Source organism: Lemur catta, chromosome 10 (assembly GCF_020740605.2).
Source record: "Lemur catta isolate mLemCat1 chromosome 10, mLemCat1.pri, whole genome shotgun sequence".
Classification (NCBI taxonomy): Eukaryota; Metazoa; Chordata; class Mammalia; order Primates; family Lemuridae; genus Lemur; species Lemur catta.
In genome coordinates this window covers 14,977,508-15,003,241 of record NC_059137.1, presented here as the reverse complement: position 1 = coordinate 15,003,241, position 25,734 = coordinate 14,977,508, and the positions used below count along the sequence as shown (strand labels likewise).

The 25,734-nt window shown below is 36.1% G+C and overlaps 1 protein-coding gene across 9 annotated transcripts in view; it reads right to left on the bottom strand.

The window, feature by feature from the left end:
- The window catches only part of C5 (complement C5), a 109,591-nt gene that overhangs the window by 68,029 nt on the left and 15,828 nt on the right, over positions 1-25,734 (bottom strand). For all 9 annotated transcript variants that reach the window (XM_045563051.1, XM_045563049.1, XM_045563053.1 and 6 more), the window contains exons 7-20: positions 24,518-24,608; positions 21,735-21,849; positions 19,981-20,107; positions 18,012-18,127; positions 15,736-15,921; positions 14,332-14,535; positions 12,879-13,088; positions 12,600-12,749; positions 11,106-11,235; positions 10,049-10,111; positions 8,664-8,861; positions 6,732-6,822; positions 5,234-5,307; positions 4,387-4,526 (exon numbers count right to left, since the gene is read on the bottom strand). In XM_045563051.1, the coding sequence (XP_045419007.1) occupies positions 4,387-4,526; positions 5,234-5,307; positions 6,732-6,822; positions 8,664-8,861; positions 10,049-10,111; positions 11,106-11,235; positions 12,600-12,749; positions 12,879-13,088; positions 14,332-14,535; positions 15,736-15,921; positions 18,012-18,127; positions 19,981-20,107; positions 21,735-21,849; positions 24,518-24,608 (1,895 nt within the window). The remainder of the gene's footprint in view (positions 1-4,386; positions 4,527-5,233; positions 5,308-6,731; positions 6,823-8,663; positions 8,862-10,048; positions 10,112-11,105; positions 11,236-12,599; positions 12,750-12,878; positions 13,089-14,331; positions 14,536-15,735; positions 15,922-18,011; positions 18,128-19,980; positions 20,108-21,734; positions 21,850-24,517; positions 24,609-25,734) is intronic.

Sequence of the window (25,734 nt, the reverse complement as noted above, 5' to 3'; positions counted from 1 at the left end):
ACTTTGAGATTGAATTCAGCCAACTGCCTGCTAAAACACACACATACAAATGAAAGCTCTTCAGAGGAACATAATAGAATGCAGAGTCTTTATAATGCTGCATTAATCAAGTCCAAGGTTTAATCCAAATTTACTAGATATAAAGAAAAATCCTAACCCATATTCAAGAGGGAAGGTAATTGATAGGGACTAACCCTGAGATTGTACTTGTTTTGATATTATGGAAATACACTGATAATTTAAAGATTAAATAAAATATGGATGTATAGTGATATGTGTGATACTTTAAAATGCTGCCAGTTATAATTGTGTCATTGCAAAGGTCACACAAAAAGAGAAGGCAGACCAGATTTGGCCTGTGGGCCATAGATTTCTGACCCCTCATCTAGGACATAAAGTAAAAGGACAAAGAGATGTTAAAGATTCAATATTGTGGTGAGTCAGTTTCCCTTATCATAATTCATAAATTCAGGATAATACCTATCAAAATCTTAATACAATTTTAAAAGCAGAATTCAACAAACTAATTCCAAAGTTTATCTGGCAGAGTAAGTGTGTAAGAAAAACAACAACATCAAAAACATTTGAAAAATAAGAATACCAGAGAGTACTTGCCTATTAGATATACAATATAAAAACAAATCTATGGTACTTTAAAACAATGTAATATTGGAACAAAAAAAACCTGATAGTTCAATAGAATAGAGCAGAGAATCTATAAAGAGACCCACATATATGAGAATTCAATATATATGGGCAAGATGACATTTTAAATCAGTGGGAAGAATATGAACTCCTTAACAAATACTGCTCGATCAAGTGGCTATCTATTCGGGATTTTATTTCAGATAAAAAATCTAAATGCTCACAAAAGCTATAAAAGTACTAGAAGAAAAAAACATTTTTAAAAACTTTCAGCAAGGAAAGATTTCCAAAAACACAAAACTGAGAGGCATAAAGGAAAATTTATAGATTTTATAATATACAAATTAAAAGAACTATTAACAAAGTTAAAGAAAAGTAGCATATTAGAGAAAATACCAGCAATATATATAATCAACAAAGGATTAATAGCCATAACACACAAAGTGCTCCTATAAACAATAATAAATATATACATCTATTGAGTACTTACTATGGGCCAGGTACTATACGAATTAGCTCATTTAATCTTCAACAATCAAGTAGATAACTATTATTATCCTATTTTTTAGATGAAGCAATTAAACAAGGAGAGGCTAGGTACCTTATCCCTGAAAAAAAACAACTCCATGGAAAACAAGGGAAGAATATGAAGGCAGTACATAGGATATCAGAGGTAGTACATGAAAGAAGAAAAACAAATAGCCAATAGACAAATGAAAAGAGGTTCAACATTGTTAGTAATCAGGGTAATGAAATAGAAACAGAAATGACATACTATTTTTCTCTATCAAATTGGCAAACTTTTACATGTATTAATAATATACAGTGCTTTCATGTTTTCAAGTATTTATGTAGTTGTATTCATTGTGTACATATATTATTCTGCACTTTGTTTTTTTGAGCAGCATTGCATTTTTTGAGCTTTAATAAAAATGATACACGTAGTATCTATTCCATTCACTTCAACTGCTGTATGGCATTCATTACATAAATAAAGGAAAAAATGTTCATCCAAAAAATCATAAGCATGTGAGGAATCATGGCTACTCACACACAATTGGTATGAATATCAACTGATGTAGTCCTTTTGGAAGACAATTATGGCAATATTTATCAAAAGGTAAAAAGTTCACGCTCTTTAACCCCGTTATCCCACTCCAAGACAAAACACCTATCTTACAGAAATACCCATACATATGTAGGAAGATATGTATGCATAAGTGTAGACTTTGAAAAATCAATTATAATAGTTCAAACTTGGAAACAACCTAAATGTCTTTTATTTATTTATTTATTTAATTTTTTTTGAGACAGAGTCTTACTCTGTTGCCTGGGCTAAAGTGCTGTGGTGTCAGCCTAGCTCACAGCAACCTCAAACTCCTGGGCTCAAGCAATCCTACTGCCTCAGCCTCCCGAGTAGCTGGGACTACAGGCATGCACCACCATGCCCAGCTAACTTTTTCTACATATTTTTAGTTGTCCGATTAATTTCTATCTATTTTTTAGTAGAGACGGGGTCTCGCTCTTGCTCAGGCTGGTCTTGAACTCCTGACCTCGAGCGATGCTCCCACCTCAGCATCCCAGAGTGCTAGGTAAATATCTTTAATAGAAATATGGTTAAATAAATTATAATATATCCATCATGTGAATTACTATGCAGCTGTTAACATAATAAAGTAAATCTGTATATACTGATATGGAAAGATGTCTCTGATAATATTATTAGTGGAAACACAAGTTGTTGAAGAGGTGTATGCACATATATGCACATATCTCTTTTATATGTCTATGATTAGGTGAGCTGGGGAGCCTCCACTGATCTCTTCACTCCTCCTGTTGACCAGAGTGTGGCTTCTGTGTCCTCCCTACCTACTTATGTATCTACCCTGAATTACAATTTGACATGTTTTAAGAATGACACCTCTTAATATGATTTGTATTGAAAAATGAAATTGGCCTTTCTAAGGTAAGTCTGATTTTGGCTGATTGCTTTTGCTGTGACAATGAGAACTGATTTTTCCAGTTAGGTTATATGGCAAACATATTACATAAATTGAATAAGCTAAATGGAAATCTCTTTTATTAAGATAAAAATGTATTGATAAAGGGGCAATAAAATTGACAATATTTTTATTTTCCCAATCTTCCTGATAATATTATGTTAAACAAGAATGCTTACTTTTATAAAAATGAAAAGTAAGAATAGAATTTATGCTGAACCCTCTTTCATTCCTAGCAATAAATAGTATTTATCTATAGTTATTAAGCCAGTTGAAGAAAATTTTTCATTTACTTAATGAGATAATTTTTAATAAAATTTTATTTTTATGTTTAATAATTTTAGAAATTTATAATATGCTGTTTTATCAATTGGATGCTAATAATATTTGTGATGATAGCTAAATCCACAATTATTTGACACTTAGAGTCTTATAACCAATTTAAAAATATTTCATTTTTAATGTAAATGCATATTTTTGTTACAAAAAGTATGATAGAGTGATCAATAGAGAAAATTCAAGCATAAAATATATAATATTAGGGGAGTGGAATGGAAATATGAGTTCATTGAGAAAAAGGTATAATATATAATCTGTTGTTAAGACCTTATTTGAATGTGTTAAAAATAGATTGCTATGGTATTTAGATTCTGCTGTTACACTTAAAGGTTTGATTTAACAGTTTATTTAAAAATATCAATATTTAAAGATTCCAAAAATTATAGATTATCATCTTTTTAAAAACGTATGATAAAAAATTTTTGATGCCAATTTTAAAATGCATCCAAGGAGTACATAGTTTTTTCAAAAAAAAATTTAGAGGTTATATAAACAAAAATTTTGAAGACTACTGAAATACTACTCATCTCAAAGACTAAAATTAGAGTCTTTAAAAAATATAGTTAGATTTCTGGACCACACTGAATTCCCACATAAAATTTTATGAGTGTGATTTTCAAGTGAAATCCGTCTATTGTACAATTCTCTGTGAAGGTGTGCTGGCAAAGAGAGTACAAACGACGGGTCTGGCCATGGATTGTACCCTGGAGTGAGAGAGGATCAAAGGAATTGGCATGATTTTAGTCAGTGCGGTTATAATGATGGTTCACGAATTCTAACCTGAACAAGACGGCTAATGAATGAAGAAAAAGGGATTGTGTCAATGGTTTAGAGGTTTCAGCGATGCTGCAGAGCTGTAGCTATGGGAGTTAGCTGGTTACTGAGTTAGAGGGATAGGAAGCAGGTTGTGACTGGAGGATGAGATGTTTGAAATCAAGATTTTGAAGAGGATGACAAGATCTACAAAATGAAGATGAGTATAAATGGCTAAAATGGGGGAAAGGAAAGGTTTGTTACAGTCAAGGACATCAAGGGACTCAGAGTCCAGGCTAATAAAAAACCTAAATGTAAATTCATCCTTCTCTGAACTTCCACAGTACACTATATATTGATTATCTTAGGCACTTTATTCTTCTTGAAATTGAAATTACATTAATACGTACTTGTCTTAACCCTTCCTGCTTTCTTCATCCCTTCACTTGTTAAGCCACACATCTAAGTATAATATTCATTTTAAATGCTTGGCTTATACTGCTGAACTAAGTTGAATTTTTAGTGTGTGTGTGTGTGTGTGTGTGTGTGTGTGTGTGTGTGTGATAATTCCATCAGTAGAATTCTCAGAAAACCAGAGAATGTTTCCTTTTTTTCCATTTATTCTAATATACCATAAATATCTACTTACATACATCCCGGATGTCCTATAGTTATAAACAGTTCCTTTCAATTGGATCTGCTCCCCTCGTACAACAGAATATGGTATATTCATTTCCAGGAAGACATCTTTAAATACCTTTGCCTTGAGAGTATCAGCAACACATATACCTTCAGCCCAAAGTGAAAGCAAAGTAGAAGCATATTAGAGAATTCTTTTAATGTTTTATTAGTACCAAGATGTCTCATATTTGTTTTATTTCAATGAAAAAGTATTGGATCATGTTTTTCTCTGCACTGTCGCCCCATGTCCTTGAATTTTCTATTCATTGGCCTTTATTTCAATAATTATTGGTATTAACAGAAAACTTCATTTGTTTAACAAATATTTAATTCTATTTAAGGCATGAGAATACTCATCAACTATAGCACTGAATATTTTTAGATATTCATTATTGGCTCCATTTAATGGTTATACATTTTTGATTGTGGAAATCCAGAGTTTGTGAAAACAAAAATAGCAGACAAAACCAACCCTGAAGTTATTTATAAAGCCTTTGCACTTAGGGGCATTAGCCCAAGAGAGAGGTCACATATTTGTTTCTAAGGCTACACAAGCTCCCAGTCAGTGAGAAAAGTGAAGGAAAGTAAGGACTTGATACCAGCATTTATAAAATGACAGCTAATAGAAGAGCAAAGGAAGAAATCAATACACTCAAAGATATAGGAATATCCAAGTCTTTCAGTAATACATAAAAAAGAATATTTTAAAAATGATACCACCTAAGTCTTGGGTAAACTAAATAGACAATAATAAAAAGCTACATCTTGCTAATTAAATCATTCCTTAAATAAATATATAACTTAAGCTTGCTTACCACTATTTGAAATGCCAACACCTTGAATTTCCCAGGTAGTTAGAGAATCAGGTAGCACAAACTGCAACTGGTTTCTGAAAGTTAAAATGTTGACATTCAAATACAGTGGAACATTGATTAACCCAACTTGACAGAGGCAATCACTGACAGAAATTTTGCTTCATACTACTTTAGAAGAAAAAAAATCATAAGACAAAATCGTATCAGGTATTAATATTAAAGAAAAACTTATCTAGAAAAATATGTTCAGTAACTCTCCTACATATTCCATGTTCAAGTTCAGAAGGAAGCCTTTGAAATGTTGCAAAATCAAAGTATATAAAACAAAGAAAAAAATTATGCTCATTGTGAGTATGTTCTAAAATAGGAAAGCAAAGTAATGTATCTTAGCACTGCTCATAACAAAGGTGATAAAATTAAAAGTTTCTGATTACTGTTAAGCTTGCATACTTATTTACAGCTACTGTCCACCAACTTTGTGAAAGGCATAGTGCCATGCACTGAGCATACAGCACTTATAAGACATAGTCTCTCTCTGGCAGTTCACAGTCTAGCAGAAGAAATAGTAAAGAAAATAAATTGCATTTCACTGTAATAACTGTACCAATAAGGCATTAAAAGAGTTCAGAGACAGTGTGCATTCATTCAATACATTTATTTTCATGCCTCTACAAGCCAGATTCCAGGCCATGTCCTGGATATAAAATAGGAATCTGAATTTAGTCCTTGCCCTCCAGGTATTTACATTTTAATGTGGAAGACAAGCAAGTAAGCTAGCCATTATAATACTATGCGATACACACAACTGAGTTAATTGGGAGGGGTAATTAATCCAGTCACTGGTAAGATGGGAGACAGTGGTAGGAAGGTTTACCAGTGGAAGTGCTAGCTAATGGGCAGTGTTGGATGAAATGGACAATAGTGTGGAAGAAGAATGAGAGGGGACAAGGGTAGGAACAAGGGGACACATGAGAAGATGACAGCAGGGCTCTGGACTCATTCCTTGACTTCTCATAGGAAAGCCAGTGCTTTGAGCCCACCTAGGAAGAGGGAGGCTTGGGCACTTAGTATTGCCCATCACTGTTCAATGCCTGGTACAGAGAAGGCATGTCATAAAAATGTATTGAATAAAGAACTTCAACAAGAAAAGAAACTTCTTGTTTATCAATGTTGGCTTTATAGTACAGATATTTAAGGATGAAAGCAGCTGCTTCATATGATATATAGCACAGAGCTGTGTGCAGCAAATACATACTGAAGTGAAATGAAATTTAATGAATAGTACCTTTCATTACCAATAGTTAGTCCTGCCCTGGAGCTAATCACCAGAGGGAAGTACATTAAAAAAGCAAAGCAAAACAAAACAAAACTTGACCAAGTGTTAAGATCATCTTAACTCTTAAATAAGCTGTTGGGAAATGAGTAGTTCCCAGATTGCTGGCCATAATACTTGCATTATTCACCTTTCTTTCAGAGGAACATGAAAGAAGTATGATACCTTTTGGGAACATGATGAACTTCCCATAACCAGCTTTCTGGAAAATAGCTTCGAATTTCTGGCTTAGTTACTGGTAACAGGGTCCTCATATCTGGGCAAAAAAAGCATATTCAATTATGTAAAAACAATGTAGATTCTTATAGCTAAATTTTAAAATATGGCCATTAATCTATAAGTTTTTTCTGAAAGGCCAATGAAACATTTTGTTTAATGCTTTCAAAATAGAACTATAAAGATCTTAGAATTTCTCCACTAATAACATTGACAAAACAGAGCATGAAAATATCTTTCATGATTTGTTTCTTAAATTGTTAAATGTTTAGTGTTGCTGAGATTATACAAGATACTGGTCAGTCTATAAAGATATTTGAACTTCCATAATTTTAATAGTTGTGTTTATATTAGAAAATAGGAAAGTTTATGTGATTCTTCTGCCTTAACTCTGTAATTTATTTGTATTTACTTTAATAAAAATGGATATAACTCTGCTTCTGCTCAAGATATACTAATAAGGACTAGACTTACTCTTTTATCTTAAAAAATTAGAAAACCATACACAATAAATAAAACAATAATTTTCAGACGTTAGAACATAAGCAGCACAGGACTGTGATTCCCGAGAGAAGGGAAATAGATTAGATGAAGCCTAAAATTGCCCCAGTTTACTACCTACAGGCAGTTTATGGGCTAGGGCAGGGAGAGGAACCCATGCAGAGCCTGTTGGTCTTGAAAGTTTGTGGCAACACAAATGGGAGCTTTGGGAGGTCAAGCTGCCTGGAATAAGGGGTGGAGTACCATGGAGAAGGGGGCTACAAAGAGTGACTTCCACATAGCTGAAGCCAAACCAGACTGGGAAAAATAATAAGCAAAAATTGGAAAACAACCTAAATATCAATCAATTGAATACTCTGATTGTTTTGCTTAACAGTGTATCTTAAACATTGTCCATCTCAATGAATATATTTCTACAAACGTAAAATCTTATGGCCATTTACCAAAACCATGCTATTATATATACACTCATGTGTCACTTAAGAATGGGGATCCATTCCGAGAAATGCATCATTAGGCAATTTCCTCATTGTGCGAATATCATATAGTGTACTTACACAAACCTACATGGTACAGCCTGCTATCTACTTAGACTATAAGGCACAAGCTTATTGCTTCTAGGCTACAAACCTGTGCAGCCTGTTACTATACAAACTCTGTAGGCAATTGTAAAACAATGGCAAATATTTGTGTATCTAAACATAGAAATGTTACAGCAAAAATACGGTATTATAATCTTATGGTACCACTGTTGCAAATGCAGTCTGTCATTGACTGAAATGTCATTATGTGGTACATGTCAGTATAAAACAGGAGCTGTTGTTCTGCTTTTGTTTGTTTTATTAAAGACTATATATAAGTGAAAAGAAAGTTCTAAATGTTCTGAAAACATGTTAATCAGAGTTCTGTAAATTCTGAATACATATTTTGCAATTGAAACTGAAATAAGATTTCAACTTTTATATATGTACACTTAATTTTATGCTAGATTTAGAAATCTTTTGCTATATTTGGTCAGTGTAGTTATAAACTGAATTTTTAATGATTGTAATATCACAGAACCACAGAATTTTGGAACTCAAAGGCATGCTGGTTGCAGCTCCTTGCTTGTAGCTCACAGAGGATAAATAATCATTCAAGTTTACAGAATGATTTGGTTTTACATTTATACTGGGTCTTGGCTCTGTACTAGTGTACTCTGCACTATACTATAGCTCTTCTGATTCTCCAAAATGAGAGATTTTTTCTTATGGGCATTTACAATTTCTCTTTTCTACGTTCAATTGTAAATAAAGCATGAAAGCTGCCTTTCTTCGCAGCATAAAATTACATAAACTTCCCCATATCAGGCAGAATTCTGATAGAAAACATCATACTTACGTAGCCTTCCCAATTGCACAGGTTTATAAGAGTATTTAGCACGGACCTGGGTTGCAATGGTACAACATTCGTTGAAAGCTCTGATGCATACTGGCCCTATGGTAACCCGTGCAACTCGCTGTTCACAGGTTTCATCATTAACATGCTGAGCTCCATCATAACAACATTTCTTTGGTATTGGATGTTTGTATTTAGCAGCTGAAACGGTAATAATACAAGTGCCCTTGATTATGCATAGTTATAACATCTCAGGCTTAGAAGGAATCTCAATGGATACCTGGTTTCTACTGCCATACGACCTCCTTACCCACAGGCCAGGGCTACTTGATTGAGCAGCCGCCCCTTGGAACTACTCTAGGAATGGGCAGAATGTGACCTTACCAGACAGTCCATTTCAATTCATAATAAATATTAATAGTTAAAGGGTTTCCTGCTACTAAGGTAAATACTAACTCTTGACACTGGCACTTTGGGTTTAAGCAACCTTTGAGTAAAATAAGTTAAATATTCAAAAAGCCGTCAAATATTTGAGGATGGCTATAACCACTATACAAGTATTTCCTTCTTCAAGCTAAATATCCTATTTTTTCAAAAATTTCTTATATAACATGGTTTGTGGACCTTAATTAATGGCATCATCCTTTATTGTAAGTACTCAATGGCTCTTTTTTCATATCATTAGAACTCAGAATAAAGGTTAGAATTAAAATAACATATACAAATGGAAGAAATATTGCCATAGCATGATTATTGGTGGAACTCAGCTCACTGACTCCCAGTTCAATGTCTTTTCTACTGTAACATAACCAATTATCATATTCTATTTAAATAATTATTTAAAAATAATTACCATTAGATATATTTTCTAAAGAATAATCTAAAATGCTATTAACTGTTAAAACATATGAAATGGAAGTAATAGACTTTTATAGGTCTATTGTACCCCAAAGTTAATCAAATCATGAATTTTGTCAGAATGAAATAGAAGAATATGATTTTAATTGCTAGATGAAGTTTGTAGAGAGAAAATATTTATGATAAACAAAAGTTAATATTTTAGAATTTTTTTTCCAGTAGAGCTGTTCTCTCTATGTTGCCCAGGCTGATCTCCAACTCCTAGCCTCAAGCAATCCTCCCACTTCAGCCTCCCATAGATTTTAAAGATAGAAATAATAAAGACCCATTTGCCTCAGATTAAGGCTATGGCAAATAAGCTACTGGATTTATTTGAATTAATCTTTCTAAGAGAGGGGAGCTAGACCTCCATGTATCTTTCTTTTAACCCATTCTATTTGAATTATGGGAAATCATATAATATTGAATTTTCTCCAGCTTTTGAATGATGTGACCATAACCTTTTTATAATCACATGGATCTTACAATACCTGCTTCCTGAATTTTCTGTTGCAGCATTCTTTTTGGCCTGAGAATTTCTTTACAAGGTTCATCTGTTAAAAAAAAAAAAAAGATAGACAAGAAGAAAATGAGAAGATAAAATCTCAAAAACAATTCCATGAAATTGTTTAAGTATTTAAAACATTCACAAGTCATTCATTCAACAAATACTGAGAACCTGCTTCAGATTAGGAATTATGCACCACTTGACTAATTTGACTTGTTTTACCTTAGGGAACTCATGATCTAGTGTCATATAATTTGACTTGTTTTATCTGAATTTGGTTTTGAATCCTGCAACCTTTTTGATCCACTGATTACAGAGAAATACCCAAGCATTTAGAATAAGTAATGTTTTTGTTGGGTATGCTATTTTTGTTATTTTCTATTTGTGCTATATTATTACAAATATAAATATGAATATCGTAGTATGAAGTATCATTAAGAACAATTTTTAAAACATAGAAAGAAGATAGTTAAAATATGATTTCTGTCCTTAAAGAGCCCACAGTACAGTGGGTGAGACAGACTTATAACTAAGTGTGAGAATGTGCAATGACACACTGCTATCATATTACTTGTAAACAGATCTAGTTCCTACAATATCCTCCCAATTAAAAGAGGAGGGAATGATCAATTCTATATGTGGAAGAGGTCTCATAGAGGGGATGATTCTTACACCAGCTTCTTCTCCAGGATAATAAAGAGGAAAGCAGTCCTGATGAGTAAAGGTTCAAAGGTGTAAAATAGCACAGTGCCACTCAAGAACATACACCTGGATCTGTATAGCTTAAACGTAAGATACGGCACAGCAGGGTAAGAGATAGTTGGAGATAGTGGGGGAGAAGATTAGGGAAGGCTTTGGAGTATAACACTAAAGAATTTGTGCTTTATCTGAAGGCCAGTGAAAAATTTTATACAGGGGAGTTACATAGTCATGGCATTCTACAATCAGGGGAGAGAATATTCTGGAAGAGGGATAAAAATCACTTCTGGGAGGCAAATGATTATTGCAAATTTCAGTAATAAAAATGCTGAGTGTTTTACCATTTTCTTGGGAGTCATCTGCATTTGCGTTGGTAAGGAAGGTGAGTCCAGCTAGGTGGAACACATCTGCATTGTTGCGGCCACCACCTGCCCCACATCCCAAATCACTCTTCTCTAAAACTTGAAATACCTGTCCAGAAAGGCAAAATGTTGAGCCTACTCAGATGTATAAATCATTCTTTTAAAGAACTAAATGTACTAGTTGTTACAGGTTATAACAAACCAGTGAAACACACAGGTGACTCATTTAACAAATGACCAAAGACTAAATTTCCCTACTTTGTTTCTAAGTTTGTCCTTTTGTATTTATTAACATAAATATATTCCTATTCAAAATTAAATCAAGAACTAAGTCTTAAGCAAATAGCTTTGATGAGGAGTTTCTTAGAAACTGGCCCATGGTATTTTGTATATAGAATGCATGCTGCAATCAATATAATGTCCTAAATAAATAAATAGCTGGATGCATGAAGGAGTGAATTAACAAAGAAATTAATTTTTAAGTTGCTAAAAAAAGAGCATAACCTCTTGTGTTTTGAGAGGGAAGGCTCTAGGTTCTAAGTAGGTGAGAACTTGTTTGGGGGGCTAATTCTAGTTTTAATTTTGACCTGAAATATCCTTTTCTCTCTGAGCATTTTTAATTTTACAGTTTCTCAGTTCTTTCTTCCTTGTTCAAAGAATTCAAGCCTAGAAATAATAATAGCTAAGCCCAGTGGAGATAAATGGGAACTTATCAGAATTGAAAATTTTTCATATTCTTCTTTGCCATAGATTTTTTTTTTTTTCAGACAGTCTCACTTTGTTGCCCGGGCTAGAGTGAGTGCCGTCAGCCTAGCTCACAGCAACCTCAAACTCCTAGGCTCAAGTGATCCTCCTGCCTCAGCCTCCCGAGTAGCTGGGACTACAGGCATGCGCCACCATTCCCGGCTAATTTTTTCTATATATATTTTTAGTTGGCCAGATAATTTCTTTCTATTTTTAGTAGAGACAGAGTCTCGCTCAGGCTGGTCTCAAACTCCTGACCTCGAGCGATTCACCCGCCTCGGCCTCCCAGAGGGCTAGGATTACAGGCGTGAGCCACTGCGCCTGGCCTGGCACAGATTTTAATGAGAGCAAAACAACAGCAACAATGAAAACAAACCCAAAGTTTACCTATCCAGTCTTCTCTTGTGCTGCTACTATATAACCACCACCACCCCCAAACTCTCCTAATTGATGACACTCTTGTTCCACGGATGTAATTGCTATCACAATCTTATGTTTTTAAATGCTTACACATTTACATTTGCAAAAACAAAAAAGGACTGACCTGTGCTTTGGAAACTATTAATAACATGAGGATGTTAATTCTTACCTTCCTAAGAACCACTATGTTGAGTAGATTATAGAATAGCAGGCCTAGTCTTCCCTTAATTCTTCCCCTACAACCTACCCCAGTGGCCACACTTTGTGAAGCATTGCATTGAGCCAAACCACAGAAAGTCACCACTTAACTCTTTCCATGGGCTTTTTAGTGCTTCTTTGGACTCCATACACAGCACTGTCTACTGCTGTTAATGCCACCCATGAATCCATCTCAGTGGCCACATTAAGAGACACAGTTTGGCCTGGAGAATATGCATCTGCATCTGGAGACAGATGAACCTTAAAGTTCATTTGAAAAAGAAAAGAAAAGATGATTTGTATGAGACAAAACTTTTCAGAGGCAGCTACTTTGACAGCCTCCTTCACTGAGAAAAAAATTCAGTTGTGGTTTTGTAATTTGTGGCTGACCTGGAGCTGGTTGCCGCACTTCTCTTCAATGTTTAACCAGACTGAGTCAGACACTAATTCTGCTGTCTGCTCTCCTGTGACGATGTAATAGACCAGGAGACGAGCTGAAGGAACCATGTTCTGTGTCACTGGAATGTTTATACTTTGATAAGATGAATCTGGAAGCTTCTCCCTTGTGCCAAAGTGTATGATTTTGCCCTTGGATAAAATCTAAAAATAAACAGTGGCGGCAACAATAAGTACAAAACCAAAACCTGTATTTCACGATGGTGCTTGGAGCTGGAGCAGAAATTATGTTAAGGAAAAATAAGGTTAACATGTATGGGCCTATCATGTGCCAGGCAGGAACTTTAACATTTAACTCCTTTAATTCTCACAATATACCAGTAAGATAGGAATATTATTCCCATTGAAGAAACTGAAGCTCAGGAACCAACTCAAAATCATACTGATTTTAATTCAAAATCACATAACTAGAAAATTAGTGAAAACTTGAACACAAATCTGTTTAAAGTCATCACACTGTCACCAAAACCTCCTTTGTTTCATTGATTAAAAAAAACAGATGGATAAATGGAGTGCATCTTATTTGGGGATTAAGTTTTAAAGACAGGGATTAGATTCTAAATTGGAGGTTTAAGAATTTAAAAAAAAATCACATGAAGTCAAAATGTCCTCAAATATCCCTTAAATTGTCCTTAGGGAGAAGGACTGCATATATGGTTTTGGTATGTAGTCCATAAACAGTTTCCCTAATTTTTCATCAGTCAATGTTTTTCTATAGTTCACATTAATGTTTTAAATTTCTTCCTCAAAACTGTTGAAAAAGACATCACCACCTATTTGGCCTGGCCATTGGAATAATTCATCCCATTTCTTGGCAATTGTACGGAAGCCCTTAAGATATTTTGGACTTTCTTTCTGAGGTTGTACAAACAGGCTTGATTGATCCACCTCCAATTTAATATTAATATAAGTGATACATTAGGGATGTTAAATTGGAACAGGCATGATATGACTCAACTCTGAAGAGCAGGATTTGAATCCCCCCTTTTATGCTAATGAAATGTACTTATCTGAACTAGTTCTGGTCATGTCATCTTTGGCCACGAAGTAGAGCAGAGGTAGTCTGATTTAATCAGGCTCTCTCTGTGGGAGTAATTAGGAGTTATCAGATCAGGAGTCAGAGGTCCTCAGTTCAAATCAACATCTTCCTCTTCTGAGCTGAGTGACCCTGGGGAGTATTTTAACTTCTCTGTTCCTCAGTTTCCTCATCAGTGACACGCATGCCCTATCTCAAAGGTTTCTGAAAAGCTGATATTCAAATTAGATGATGTTCTTGAAAGTGCTTTGTAAATAACAAATGTAAGGGATCGTTCTAATGCTTCTTTATATGCAATGGAAAATGTTCCAGGTGGGGAATAAGATGTAAATCTATCATTATTGTACTTACCAAGTAATTGTAGTGAGTTATTTTGTCAATATATGGACTTTTGGGGGTAACGATAATATTCAGATGTTCTCCCACAAGCAAAGCTTCATGGTTTTCAGTCCAATCAATATAAAGGTAACTTTGGCTGAGAGATGAATACGCTGTTGCTTGGTAACATCTGCTGGCCTGATTTTCTTCTGGAAGATCTGAGGCATCGGTTTTGACCTGAAAAGGAAAATTTCAAAAAGACATGTGGACTGTGATGCAATGCTTTCTGTAAAACACACTTTTCAATTTTTTTTTTCTTTGCTTTATAAATTTCTAAATTTCCATTACTCCAGTGTTGATACTGCTGTGGTATCAAGTAACTTTGCAAAGACTGTGGACAATAATGACAGGATTATGGGCTATGGTGGAAAAGTCTGGTGAAATCAAGAGAGAAAGATGCTCCAGGAACAAATATTAGCACCCTTCCTGAAATGTCATGGTAAGTTGGAGACTTCTCTTCCTATGAGATGGCATGGCAGGAAATGGTAGGGTGGTGGGGAGGGTAGCACTAACTCTTGAGGACTGTGGTACGGGAGTTATGAGTGAATATCATAGAGACTATCTGGCCCAGTGTCACTGTGAAGTAGTGGCCTAGAGGAGTGCTTATAAACCAGGGTGGGGCAGAAATGATATCATGGCAGCAATATCTACCTGTAGACGACACAAGGGGTAACAGCTCATACTCTGGAGTCAGACATGCATTGGTTTGCATCCCAGCACCACCACTTGTTAACTCTGGATAAGTTATTTAATCAAAATAGAGGTTAGAAGCCTCCCTTTCCTCAGCCACAAAATGGCAAAGATAATATTTTCTAACTCACTGCTGATTAAATTGGTATTAAATGTGTTCTTCATAAAGCTCTTAGCACAATGCCTAGCACTTAGTAAGTGCTCGGTAGACGATAGTGAATATGTGCATACTGTAGTCATTGACCTGCATTATTAACTTACTCATATTTTATTTGATATTAGGAACTTAAACATTATTTGCTTAAACACTATTAAGTAAGCTCTAAAGTAGAGTGGTTCCTGCAGTTAGAACAAAAGAAAGCTTCCACATCTGACCCTTTTGTGGTCCTGAAAAGAGATTGAAAGTGGGGAGAAAAAAGAGGATATTCCTACCAGTCATGTACACTGTTATACCTACAGAGAGAAAATAATTATCAAATAAACAATTGATAGATTTATCTTTCATGAGGACCATTCAATAGATTAAGCAGATTGTCTCTGAGACTCATTTGTTTTGGATGCAAAATTATGGAACTGTTCACTGGGCTTGGGTTTAAAATCTGCTGCATCTGTTCTGCACACTAGCCAAAACACACAGTCAAAAAGTACACATTGTCCTAAAAAATAGAGCAGGAGAATTCAGCTCACGCAAAACTCCAGCGTCATCACTCCAGATGGGAGATTAACCACAAACGAAGCTACTCCATCACTGAGACGTGTTACACTATTCTTTGGCTCCAAGTGAGATGTCTCTTGGTTTTCATCAACTGTTTCTGCATTCAGGGTTACTGGGATCTCTCCTACCAACTGGTCAAGCGAATCCTTAACCTGCACCTGTTTGTCAAAACAATGCAAATCCATTTTAACAGCTCATCACTTCTTTTAAAGCATAACTATTTTGAAATAATTTTCCTTCTTCCCCACCAAAGTATAAATTATTTATACTTTGTTTCTTTTTATTTTCTGAGATGGGGCCTCACTATGCTGCCCAGGCTGGAGTGCAGTGACTAGTCACAGGCTCGATCATAGCTCACAGCAGCCTCGAACTCCTGGCCTCAAGCAAGCCTCCTGCCTTAGCCTCTGGAATAGCTGAGACCACAGGCATGTGCCACCATGCCTGGCTTATTTATGTATTCAGTAAAGAGAAATGTGTTCTCAGTTTGTAAGCTGAGAAAGGTTTAATTCTATTTAGTTAAATCATTCTTGAATGGATTCCCCCATATATCAAGCAGTCTCAAAACACAAATATCGTTCTATTAAGTCAGCCAAGGAGTAAATATGATTAAGGTCTTCTGCTATCTAAGTTCTGTATTTCTTTGACTGGTTTAGGGCTGGATAAAGGAGAAAATGAGGCAACCACTTCTGGGAATGATTCTCTTGGATATGAGAAAAAATAAATAGATATACCTTTTTTTTCCTTAACCTCTACCACTCACCACCATACATACACACACACACACACACACACACACACACACATGTATTTAGATATAATCTGTATACAATTTCCACAAAGATATATTTTGTTATTTTATATATGATATAAAATATTTAAAGGTAACTTAAATTTATATTATATATCACATTTTATATATTATATATTGTTAGATATTATATTATTGTATGATAATATATTAGATATTATATATATAAGAAGCTATAAGCATGTCCAAAGCTTGCTTTGGGCTTGGTAAATCTTTTTCTCTTAAAAGCCAGGGAACCACAGTAAGTAATAAGTAATACATTTTAAATATACTTACGTTGATTTTCTAAAGTAACATATTTTCAAAGAATAAAAGCATAAAACATTCTGCTCTAGCTTTCTAAAGTAAGAACAGGGAATAAAATTCCCATTTAATAAATATAATAAAATATGATACATTTTATAATAAAATATATAATATAACATAATAAATTTAAAGTATAATCAAAAATAACACAAATGTTTCAACTCTATACTATCAGCATTTAAAAAAGGAAAAGTAGAGGAAGGTGAGAAAAATTAAAGAAGAAGGACGAGACAAAAAAGACAGAAAAAAGAGACAGTAACAGAAAGAGTCAAAAATGAAAAGGACAGGCCAGGCGCGGTGGTTCATGCCTGTAATCCTAGCACTCTGGGAGGGCGAGGCGGCGGGTGGATTGCTTGATCTCAGGAGTTCGAGACCAGCCGGAGCAAGAGCGAGACCCCCGTCTCTACTAAAAATAGAAAGAAATTATATGGACAGCTAAAAAATGTATATATAGAAAAATTAGCTGGGCATGGTGGCACATGCCTGTAGTCCCAGCTACTCAGGAGGCTGAGGCAGGAGGATTGCTTGAGCCCAGGAGTTTGAGGTTGCTGTGAGCTAGGCTGATGCCACGGCACTCTAGCCAGGGCAACAGAGTGAGACTCTGTCTCAAAAAAAAAAAAAAAAAGAAAAAAGAAAAGGACAGAGAGCAATACAGGGAAACAAGGGACCAGACAGAATTATGCACAAAGACGATACAGAGACAAAGTGAAACATATAGAAATACATACTCAGGAACACACTGGAAATAATAAAATAGTGAGAAAAAGGGTCTGTTTTCAAGGAATGATATCTCTATCTTGAGGCTTTTAAAGAACTTGCCACCAAATAATTTTAAATGTTAGTAATTTTTGAACTATAGACTTCTGGGGTTCTATATGCATATAATCTAATGCAATGCTTACTTAGGTGATGCCTAAGATAAGGCTATCTTGCCCTAACTGTTGAAATCACTCAGAAGGCTGCAGCTGGCCTGCAGTTTCCCATGTGGCTTGCATCCACAGGAGGGGTAGGTTTTTACGGAATGAGCTCCCTCTGTGTCTCTCTTCTCCAGTATCTTTCCCCATTTTTCATTCACATGTTTTCCATAAACAGAAAAAGATAATTGTATTTAGCAGGGTTCCCTCCCCCACCTACCTTGATGGAATATGGAATCCCAGGCTTCAAGAAAAGAGGAGTAGCAACCAAATTCAGTTTGTAGGGAGAGAGGACGTATTTGACGCCAGGTACTTCTGCCTCTTCAGAAAATCCACCTAAGGAAATGACAAGCATCATGTTGACATTTTTTAGGAGTATAAGATCTGTGCAGATATCTATTTTGTCTCTATATGGCTCCACAGACTGATTCATTCACCCACTCAATTCTTGCATTCATTCATTTACCAGTAGTAACTAGGACGTGGCTCTTGGTTCAGAGGGCCAGCACAGAGCAGAGTTTGCATCTCAAGAGTCTCCAAAATCTTATGTACGAGGCTTGTAAGTAGAGAGGCCCTTGCAGGAGTAGAACAATAGGACTGAACTGAGGAGGGGTGTGAAGAAAGGATACTGCTTTTTATCAGTGGCCTGAGTTTCAGTTGAATATGCTCAAGGGATTAAGGAGAGAGGGAAAGGGTAGGCCAGAGACTGAGCCTTACAGGGGGTTCACTGAGCACAGGGATATGGAGAGACATGGAGAAGAATCAGAAAAAGACAGCTTGATGTAGAGAGAACCCTGAAGGTCTACTGGAAAGAGCCCAATAGTCTTACCCTCCAGCTAAAAATTAAGTTAAATTAGTCAGAATAATTTATGAAGCTGTAGTATCCCCAAACTCCTTGCCGAAAATTATATCCCTAATGCTCCCTATACATATTCTACGCTTTAGCCAAACAGGATAATCTGCTATCCTCAAAGATCAAGCTTCACTGTCTACCCTTCTTAGTTTGCCCTCTCACAGAGGGTGCCCTGCTTCACCCTGTCTGTCATCCCTGCCTCAAAACACTACTTGTCCTTCAAGACTGATCATCTTCATGACACTCTTCTTCTCTCTCTTTTTTTTTTAATTTGAGACAGGGTCTCACTGTTGCCTGGAATGGATGAAGTGGCATGATCACAGCTCACTGCAACCTCACGCTCCTGGACTCAAGCAATCCTCCTGCCTCAGCCTCCTGAGCAGCTGGGACTACAGGTGCTTGCCATCTTGCTTGGCTACTTTTTCTATTTTTTTTTGTAGAGATGGGGTCTCACTCTTCTCAGGTTGGTTTTAAACTCCTGAGCTCAAGCTATCCTCCCACCTTGGCCTCCCAGAGTGCTTAGTGCTAGGATTAGAGGCATGAGCCACTGCATCAGGCTAACGACACTGTTCTTGGTTGTCCAACAGTCATCCAGAAGCTCGGCTTCCTCTGAAGGTTAATAGCATTAAATACTTTGCTTAGAGCACATATAAGATTATCTCTTGTAACAGAGTTTTTTATTCACCTGTCTTACACCTGATGCTAGTTTGTAAGCCACTTAAGTGCAGAGATTACAAATCACTAATGTTTGTAAGCCTGTGTGTTTACTAATACTCTTTGAATATCTCATAAATATTGCTTAAACTGAATTTATTTGAAATAAATTTGAGGAAAAAAAGAAAAAATAACATTAAAATAATGCTGAAAACTTTAGACTTTAAGAAGCATTTAGTTCAACTCCGTCATTGTACAGAGGAGACTATAACAATGATAATAGTAATAGTTGTGTAGTACTTCATCAAACGTTTTTACATGTGTAATCTCATTTTGGTTTTGATTCTCACCAGGTGAGAACTCTGGGGTGCCAGATGTTCAAGCCAGATAGCCTGCAGAGCCACTTTGGTTATAAATTAGGTAGTTTTATACCATTTTTGCCATTGAGGGAATAGGGACCAAATTGCTTGCCCAAAGACTACAGAGAAGCAGAGCTCTACTCTTTTATAATGGTACAAAAATCTACTTTTTATAATAACATAAAAAGTAAAATCTGTGAAAGAAAATAAAATATGAAAGAACTATAGAACTTATTTATACCTTTAATATTCTATATAAATATTTCCCAAAAGAAAGTTAAAACACACACACACACACACACACACACACACACAAAATTTACCTGTAGATTCTATGACTGTTACAGCAATATAAAGGTACTTGTTGTTTAAATCTTCTAGACTGTTATAGGATAGTTCCTGGATTGCTGTTTCAGAATCAAATGTGACTTGAGCAATTCCATTTATCAACTTTTTTAAAGGGGAAAATGGAAGAGTTATTTCAGAGAAGAACTTATAATAATGAAAATTAACAAAATCTGCTCTTACTAGCCTCTAAATTGAAGGTAAATGTCAGAGGAATGATTTAGCATCATTAGTAAACTGGATGACTGAGTTGACAATTAAGCCCAGAATGTTATTTTTTAATTTATTTGTATAGAATTATAGATGTGGAAGAGTCTTGAACATCACATGGTCTGACAGGTCTTTTTGGTATGAGCTGACAAAAATGTCTTCTTCCAATTCCTGAGTCATCATCCATCTTCCTAGACCTCTCAACTTATATCTGCCCTTAACTGAGAGTTTGTTGAATTTTATAATATTTAATTTGTACTTTACTGTCTACAAATTTAAACACTAAGTTTAAAACAATGGGTAAAGGGATATAGGGCTAAGTCATATTATATTATTGATTAACACAACAGTAAAATAATATTTGCCTTATTTTTCCTTCTAAAATTGAATGACTTGAGGTGAGCTATTTTTTTCTTATTTAGCTTTAAATATCAGAGTCTAAGATAAACTCTTGCATTTTAAAAAGGCTTTTAACTTATGTCTTGAATAAATGAGGACTGGCTTTTGAAAAATCAGAGGCTAAATAATTGATGATGCAAACTACATGAAAATGCAATAGTGAACAAAAAGGACATGAACCCGTTATCATCTGTGGTATAATGTAAAGAACAATGAATAAGTGAAAAGGGAACCAGGGCTCTAATCTCATTCCAGTAACCACTAGCCCTTAACCAGGGGCAAATAACTTTACAAATTTCTTGCACCTACTCTGTGCAAGAAATCATGCTGCCTCTGGGTGTATAATGGGAATGATTCAGACCTGCAAACAGTTTAATGTCAAAAATGATAGGTAAGTAAATAAACTATTACAACAAAGAAGGCTTTCTCAACCTCAGCATTATCGACGTTTTGGACAGGATAATTCTTTGTTGTAGAGGCCTGCTTTGTGCATTGTAGAACTTTAGCAGCCTCCCTGGCCTATACCCACTAAACTCCAGTAGCACCATCTTCCTCAGTTGTGACACCACAAATATCCCTGGACATTGCCAAATGTCCCCTTGGGAGTAAAAATCATCTCTGGTTAAGAATAAAGTGTGAAAAATGCTCTGATAAGAGAGGCTCAGGGCCCAAGGGAGTATATGATAGGGGTAACTAATCTAGTTTAGAGGACTCAGAGGAGGCTTCCCAAAGAAAGGGTGTCAATGTTGAAACTTAAAGAATAAGAAGGAATTAGCCAGGCAAAGAAGAGGCAGGCAGGGACAAAGGGAGAGAGTATTTCCAAGCAGAAGAAACAACACTGCAAAGACCCAGAGGCAAGAGAGACCAAGATAAGTCTGAGAAATTGGAGTGATTATTTACAGGAGTGCAGGGGGAATGGCATGAGATCAGCTGGCAAGGGAGGCTGATGCCAAGGAAAATGGACTTCACCCTAAGGTCAGGGGGAAGCCAATGGAGGATTTTAAGTTTCAACTTCCACACCTGTATATAATAAGGGATCAGACTAGATGATTTTGAAGTAACTTTCCATCTCTCATATCATGATGCACCTTTAGGTAAGAGTGAATGTGTCTGAACAGCTTACCATTGTGTTTCGCATTGCTTTTTCCATCATTTCTTTTTGATCATCTTGTAAGTCTTCTCTTATCCCGAAAGCAATATAAACGTCAGCCTCAGTGACTACTTTATTATAAAAATATCTGTCAAACAATAGCATAAAATTGTTTTGCTAACATGGTTACAATAAGATTCAGATAAAATGTAACAATTTTTTTTTTTTTTTTGAGACAGAGTGTCACTTTGTTGCCCTGGCTAGAGTGAGTGCTGTGGCGTCAGCCTAGATCACAGCAACCTCAAACTCCTGGGCTTAAGCAATCCTACTGCCTCAGCCTCCCGAGTAGCTGGGACTACAGGCATGCGCCACCATGGCCGGCTAAAGTTTTCTATATATATTTTAGTTGGCCAGCTAATTTGTTTCTGCTCAGGCTGGTCTCAAACTCCTGACCTCGAGCGATCCACCCGCCTTGGCCTCCCAGAGTGCTAGGATTACAGGCATCAGCCACCACACCCGGCCAAAATGTAACAATTGGAAATTACATAGAGCACTTGATACATTTTAAAGTGTATTTCATGCACTATTTTATTTCATCCTCATAAAGCCACTATAATAAAGCTAGAGTATGGATTTTTATTACAATGTGCTAGATGAAAAGAAATTGATCTTGGGGAGATCAAAGGATTCAGATCCAGGATCTTTTCCTACAGGCCACATTACTTCCTTGATGATTTTTTTTTTTTTTTTTTTTTTTTTGAGACAGAGTCTCACTCTGTTGCCCGGGCTAGAGTGCCATGGTGTCAGCCTAGCTCACAGCAACCTCAAACTCCTGGGCTCAAGCAATCCTCCTGCCTCAGCCTCCCAAGTAGCTGGGACTACAGGCATGCGCCACCATGCCCGGCTAATTTTTTTTGTTTCTATATATATTTTTAGCTGTCCATATAATTTCTTTCTATTTTTAGTAGAGACGGGGTCTCGCTCTTGCTCTTGCTCAGCCTGGTCTCGAACTCCTGAGCTCAAACGATCCACCCGCCTCGGCCTCCCAGAATGCTGGGATTACAGGCGTGAGCCACCGCACCTGGCCCTTCCTTGATGATTTTGATACTAGTGGGAAGCTACTCCATATTTTCTTTTGTCTTAAAAGGTACATGTCCAATCTCACTGCTATATAAGTTCCTTTTTAAAAATTCAAACTGCATATTTCCTTTTAGTTTAGATAAAGTAAAAATAAACATTCTACAAAGTAAATAATATTATAGCAAGATTTAACTTTTCTTTCTTTTTTTTTTTTTTTGGAGACAGAGTCTTACTCTGTTGCCCGGGCTAGAGTGCTGTAGCATCACCCTAGCTCACAGCAACCTCAAACTCCTGGGCTTAAGCAATCCTTCTTCCTCAGCCTCCTGAGTAGCTGGGACTACAGGCATGCACCACCATGCCCAGCTAATTTTTCTATATATATATTTTTAGCTGTCCATATAATTTCTTTCTGTTTTTAGTAGAGATGGGGTCTTGCTCTTGCTCAGGCTGGTCTCAAACTCCTGACCTCGAGTGATCCTCCTGCCTCGCCCTCCCAGAGTGCTAGGATTACAGGCCTGAGCCACGGCGCCCGGCCTAACTTTTCTTATTAATAGTTTGAACAAATAAATTGTCTCCATTATAAGAAATCAGTTTCTATAATTTTCTCTCAAGTGAACATTTTATTTACTTAGCCTAAACCAGCATAAAAGGTACTCTATTTTCAGAATAAATGCTAATAAGAGAGGCAGTATAGGGCAGCGTTTGAGGCATAGACTTGGGGACCAGACAGGCTGTGTGATCTTGAGCAAATTTTTTAACATTTATATACCTCAGTTTTTTCACTTAGAACATCGAGATAGTCATACGATCTACTTCATAGAGTTGTTGTCAAAATTAAATGTTCTCATATATGCTTAGTGCTTAGAAAAGTGCCTGGCACATATACTTATATAAGTTGGCTATTAATAACTACATTATATCATTATATCATTATTTTAAAACAATCTAAAATTTTGTGATAGGTTGCTTGCAAAACTAACCTCAATTCTGTACCTCCCCATGTATCCACAATCTTTGCAGTTCCTTGAGTGTACAGGGCACGGGAGGTGTGTATTTCCTCTGGCCTGGCTTTGTAACTTGCTTTGGATAAAAGAATGTGGTGGAAGTGATGGCATGCCTGTACTAACTCACGCCTCAAGAGGACTTTTATGCTTTCATTCTCTCTCTTTCAGCATTGCTACTGCTGCAGGCTAACCTGCAGGTCAATGAGAGACACACATGGTCCAGTCACACTTTTAGCCCCGGCCAACTGCCAGACATGTGCATAGGACCTTCCTAGACCAGTCAGCCCCTAGCTGACCCACCAACTGACTGCAGGTACATGGGCGAGCCCAGCTGACAACAGACTGCCCAACAGACTCACAAATGCTTGTGGCTTTAAGGCATTGGGTTTCAAAGTAGTTATGCAGCATTAGCTGGCTGATTAAGCCATGAAAAAAATGACAAGTGAAGGCTTCATATCTCAGTCTCAGTATCCTAAGTCATGCTACTTCTAAACATACACACTAAACTTAAATCTTTAGGGCTTTTTGCTGGTAAATAACCAAAAAAGCTAAAATCAAAGTCAGCTGAAGTCAGAATAAGCAAATAAATATCGGCATGGTGTCTCTTCCATCAGGCCAAAGTCAGGGCAGACTCTGCTAATTAATCACGGATTTCACTTTGGGCAGCTATCACCAACCAGAGTTGGCACTTGATTTAGCTCATTAATCTGAAAAACAAAATAACTTTCTTACCTTGCTTTTACAGTAATTTCAAAATTCTTAAAGTTCTTATAACTAATGAAATTACTTTCTGGTTCTATTGAGACAGAGAAATGTGGCAAGACTAGAAGGAAAAACAAATAGACAATATCACCATTTAAATTAGCCATTTAAAATCTAGCTAACAACTATACTTTCTGGTATAGTTGGACAAGCTGTGCCATCAACACAAGATCCACCTTATCATCACCATTATCATCATCATCAAGAACAATATTTGGGAAACCTTCCAGCTCCACCAATCAGAGGTCAATCCAGCCACAATGTGCCAGAAGCACTTTGCTTATATTTTGATGATAGCATTTACTATAGGCAATAGATCATTTTCTCCACTAGAGTATGGGCTCCTTGAAAACAAAAAAAGACTATTCTCTTTATTTTTGTGTATCACTCAGCTTTTCTTTTCTTTCTTTTGTTATTATTTTTTTTTTAGAGACATGGTGTTACTCTGTTGCCACCCAGGCTGGAATGCAGCAGCGTGATCATAGTTCACTGTAGCCTCGAACTCCTGGTGTCAAGCAATCCTCCTGCCTCAGCCTCCCGAGTAGCCCTCCTAACTTTTCAATAGTGACATAACATGATGAGATTTGCATTTCCAAGATTATTTTGGCTAATACAAACCAAGATAGCTTGGAAGGAGAGACATCAGTTAGAAGACTTTCTCAGTATTCCTGGAGGGAGCCTGGTGATGAATTTATGAGGGTGGCTACAGATAGTAAAAGGTGGATGAATTTTATATATATACAGAAAGTAGCAAAAACACTTGGAGGAACGGAAATCAGTTAGGGTTATATGTTACAGAGGGCCTATAATCTTTAAGGTTGAGTTTCATTGTAACAAGTTTGTTTTGTCACTGTTTTCCTTGTTAATTGTTAAAATTTATGTAAGTATTTATTATTTTCCATATCATTATGAGTCTCCTGAGGGAATAAAAAATGGTTTCAAGCAGAAGAAAGTTAAATCTGATAGCAGAGCACACAGATAGTCTAGTATACTACTACAAGAAATAGAAAGATTAAGCTATTTATATGTTCATTATTAGTCCATTAATATGATTTATTTTGAAATAAGAATATCTTAACATTTCAAATTAATATATTAGGGATTTGTAAGCCCGAAGGAAATGGCACTGGACTAGAGGTAAGGAAACCCAGTTGTTGCCTTTGTTCTGTCACTGGTTATAAGACTTA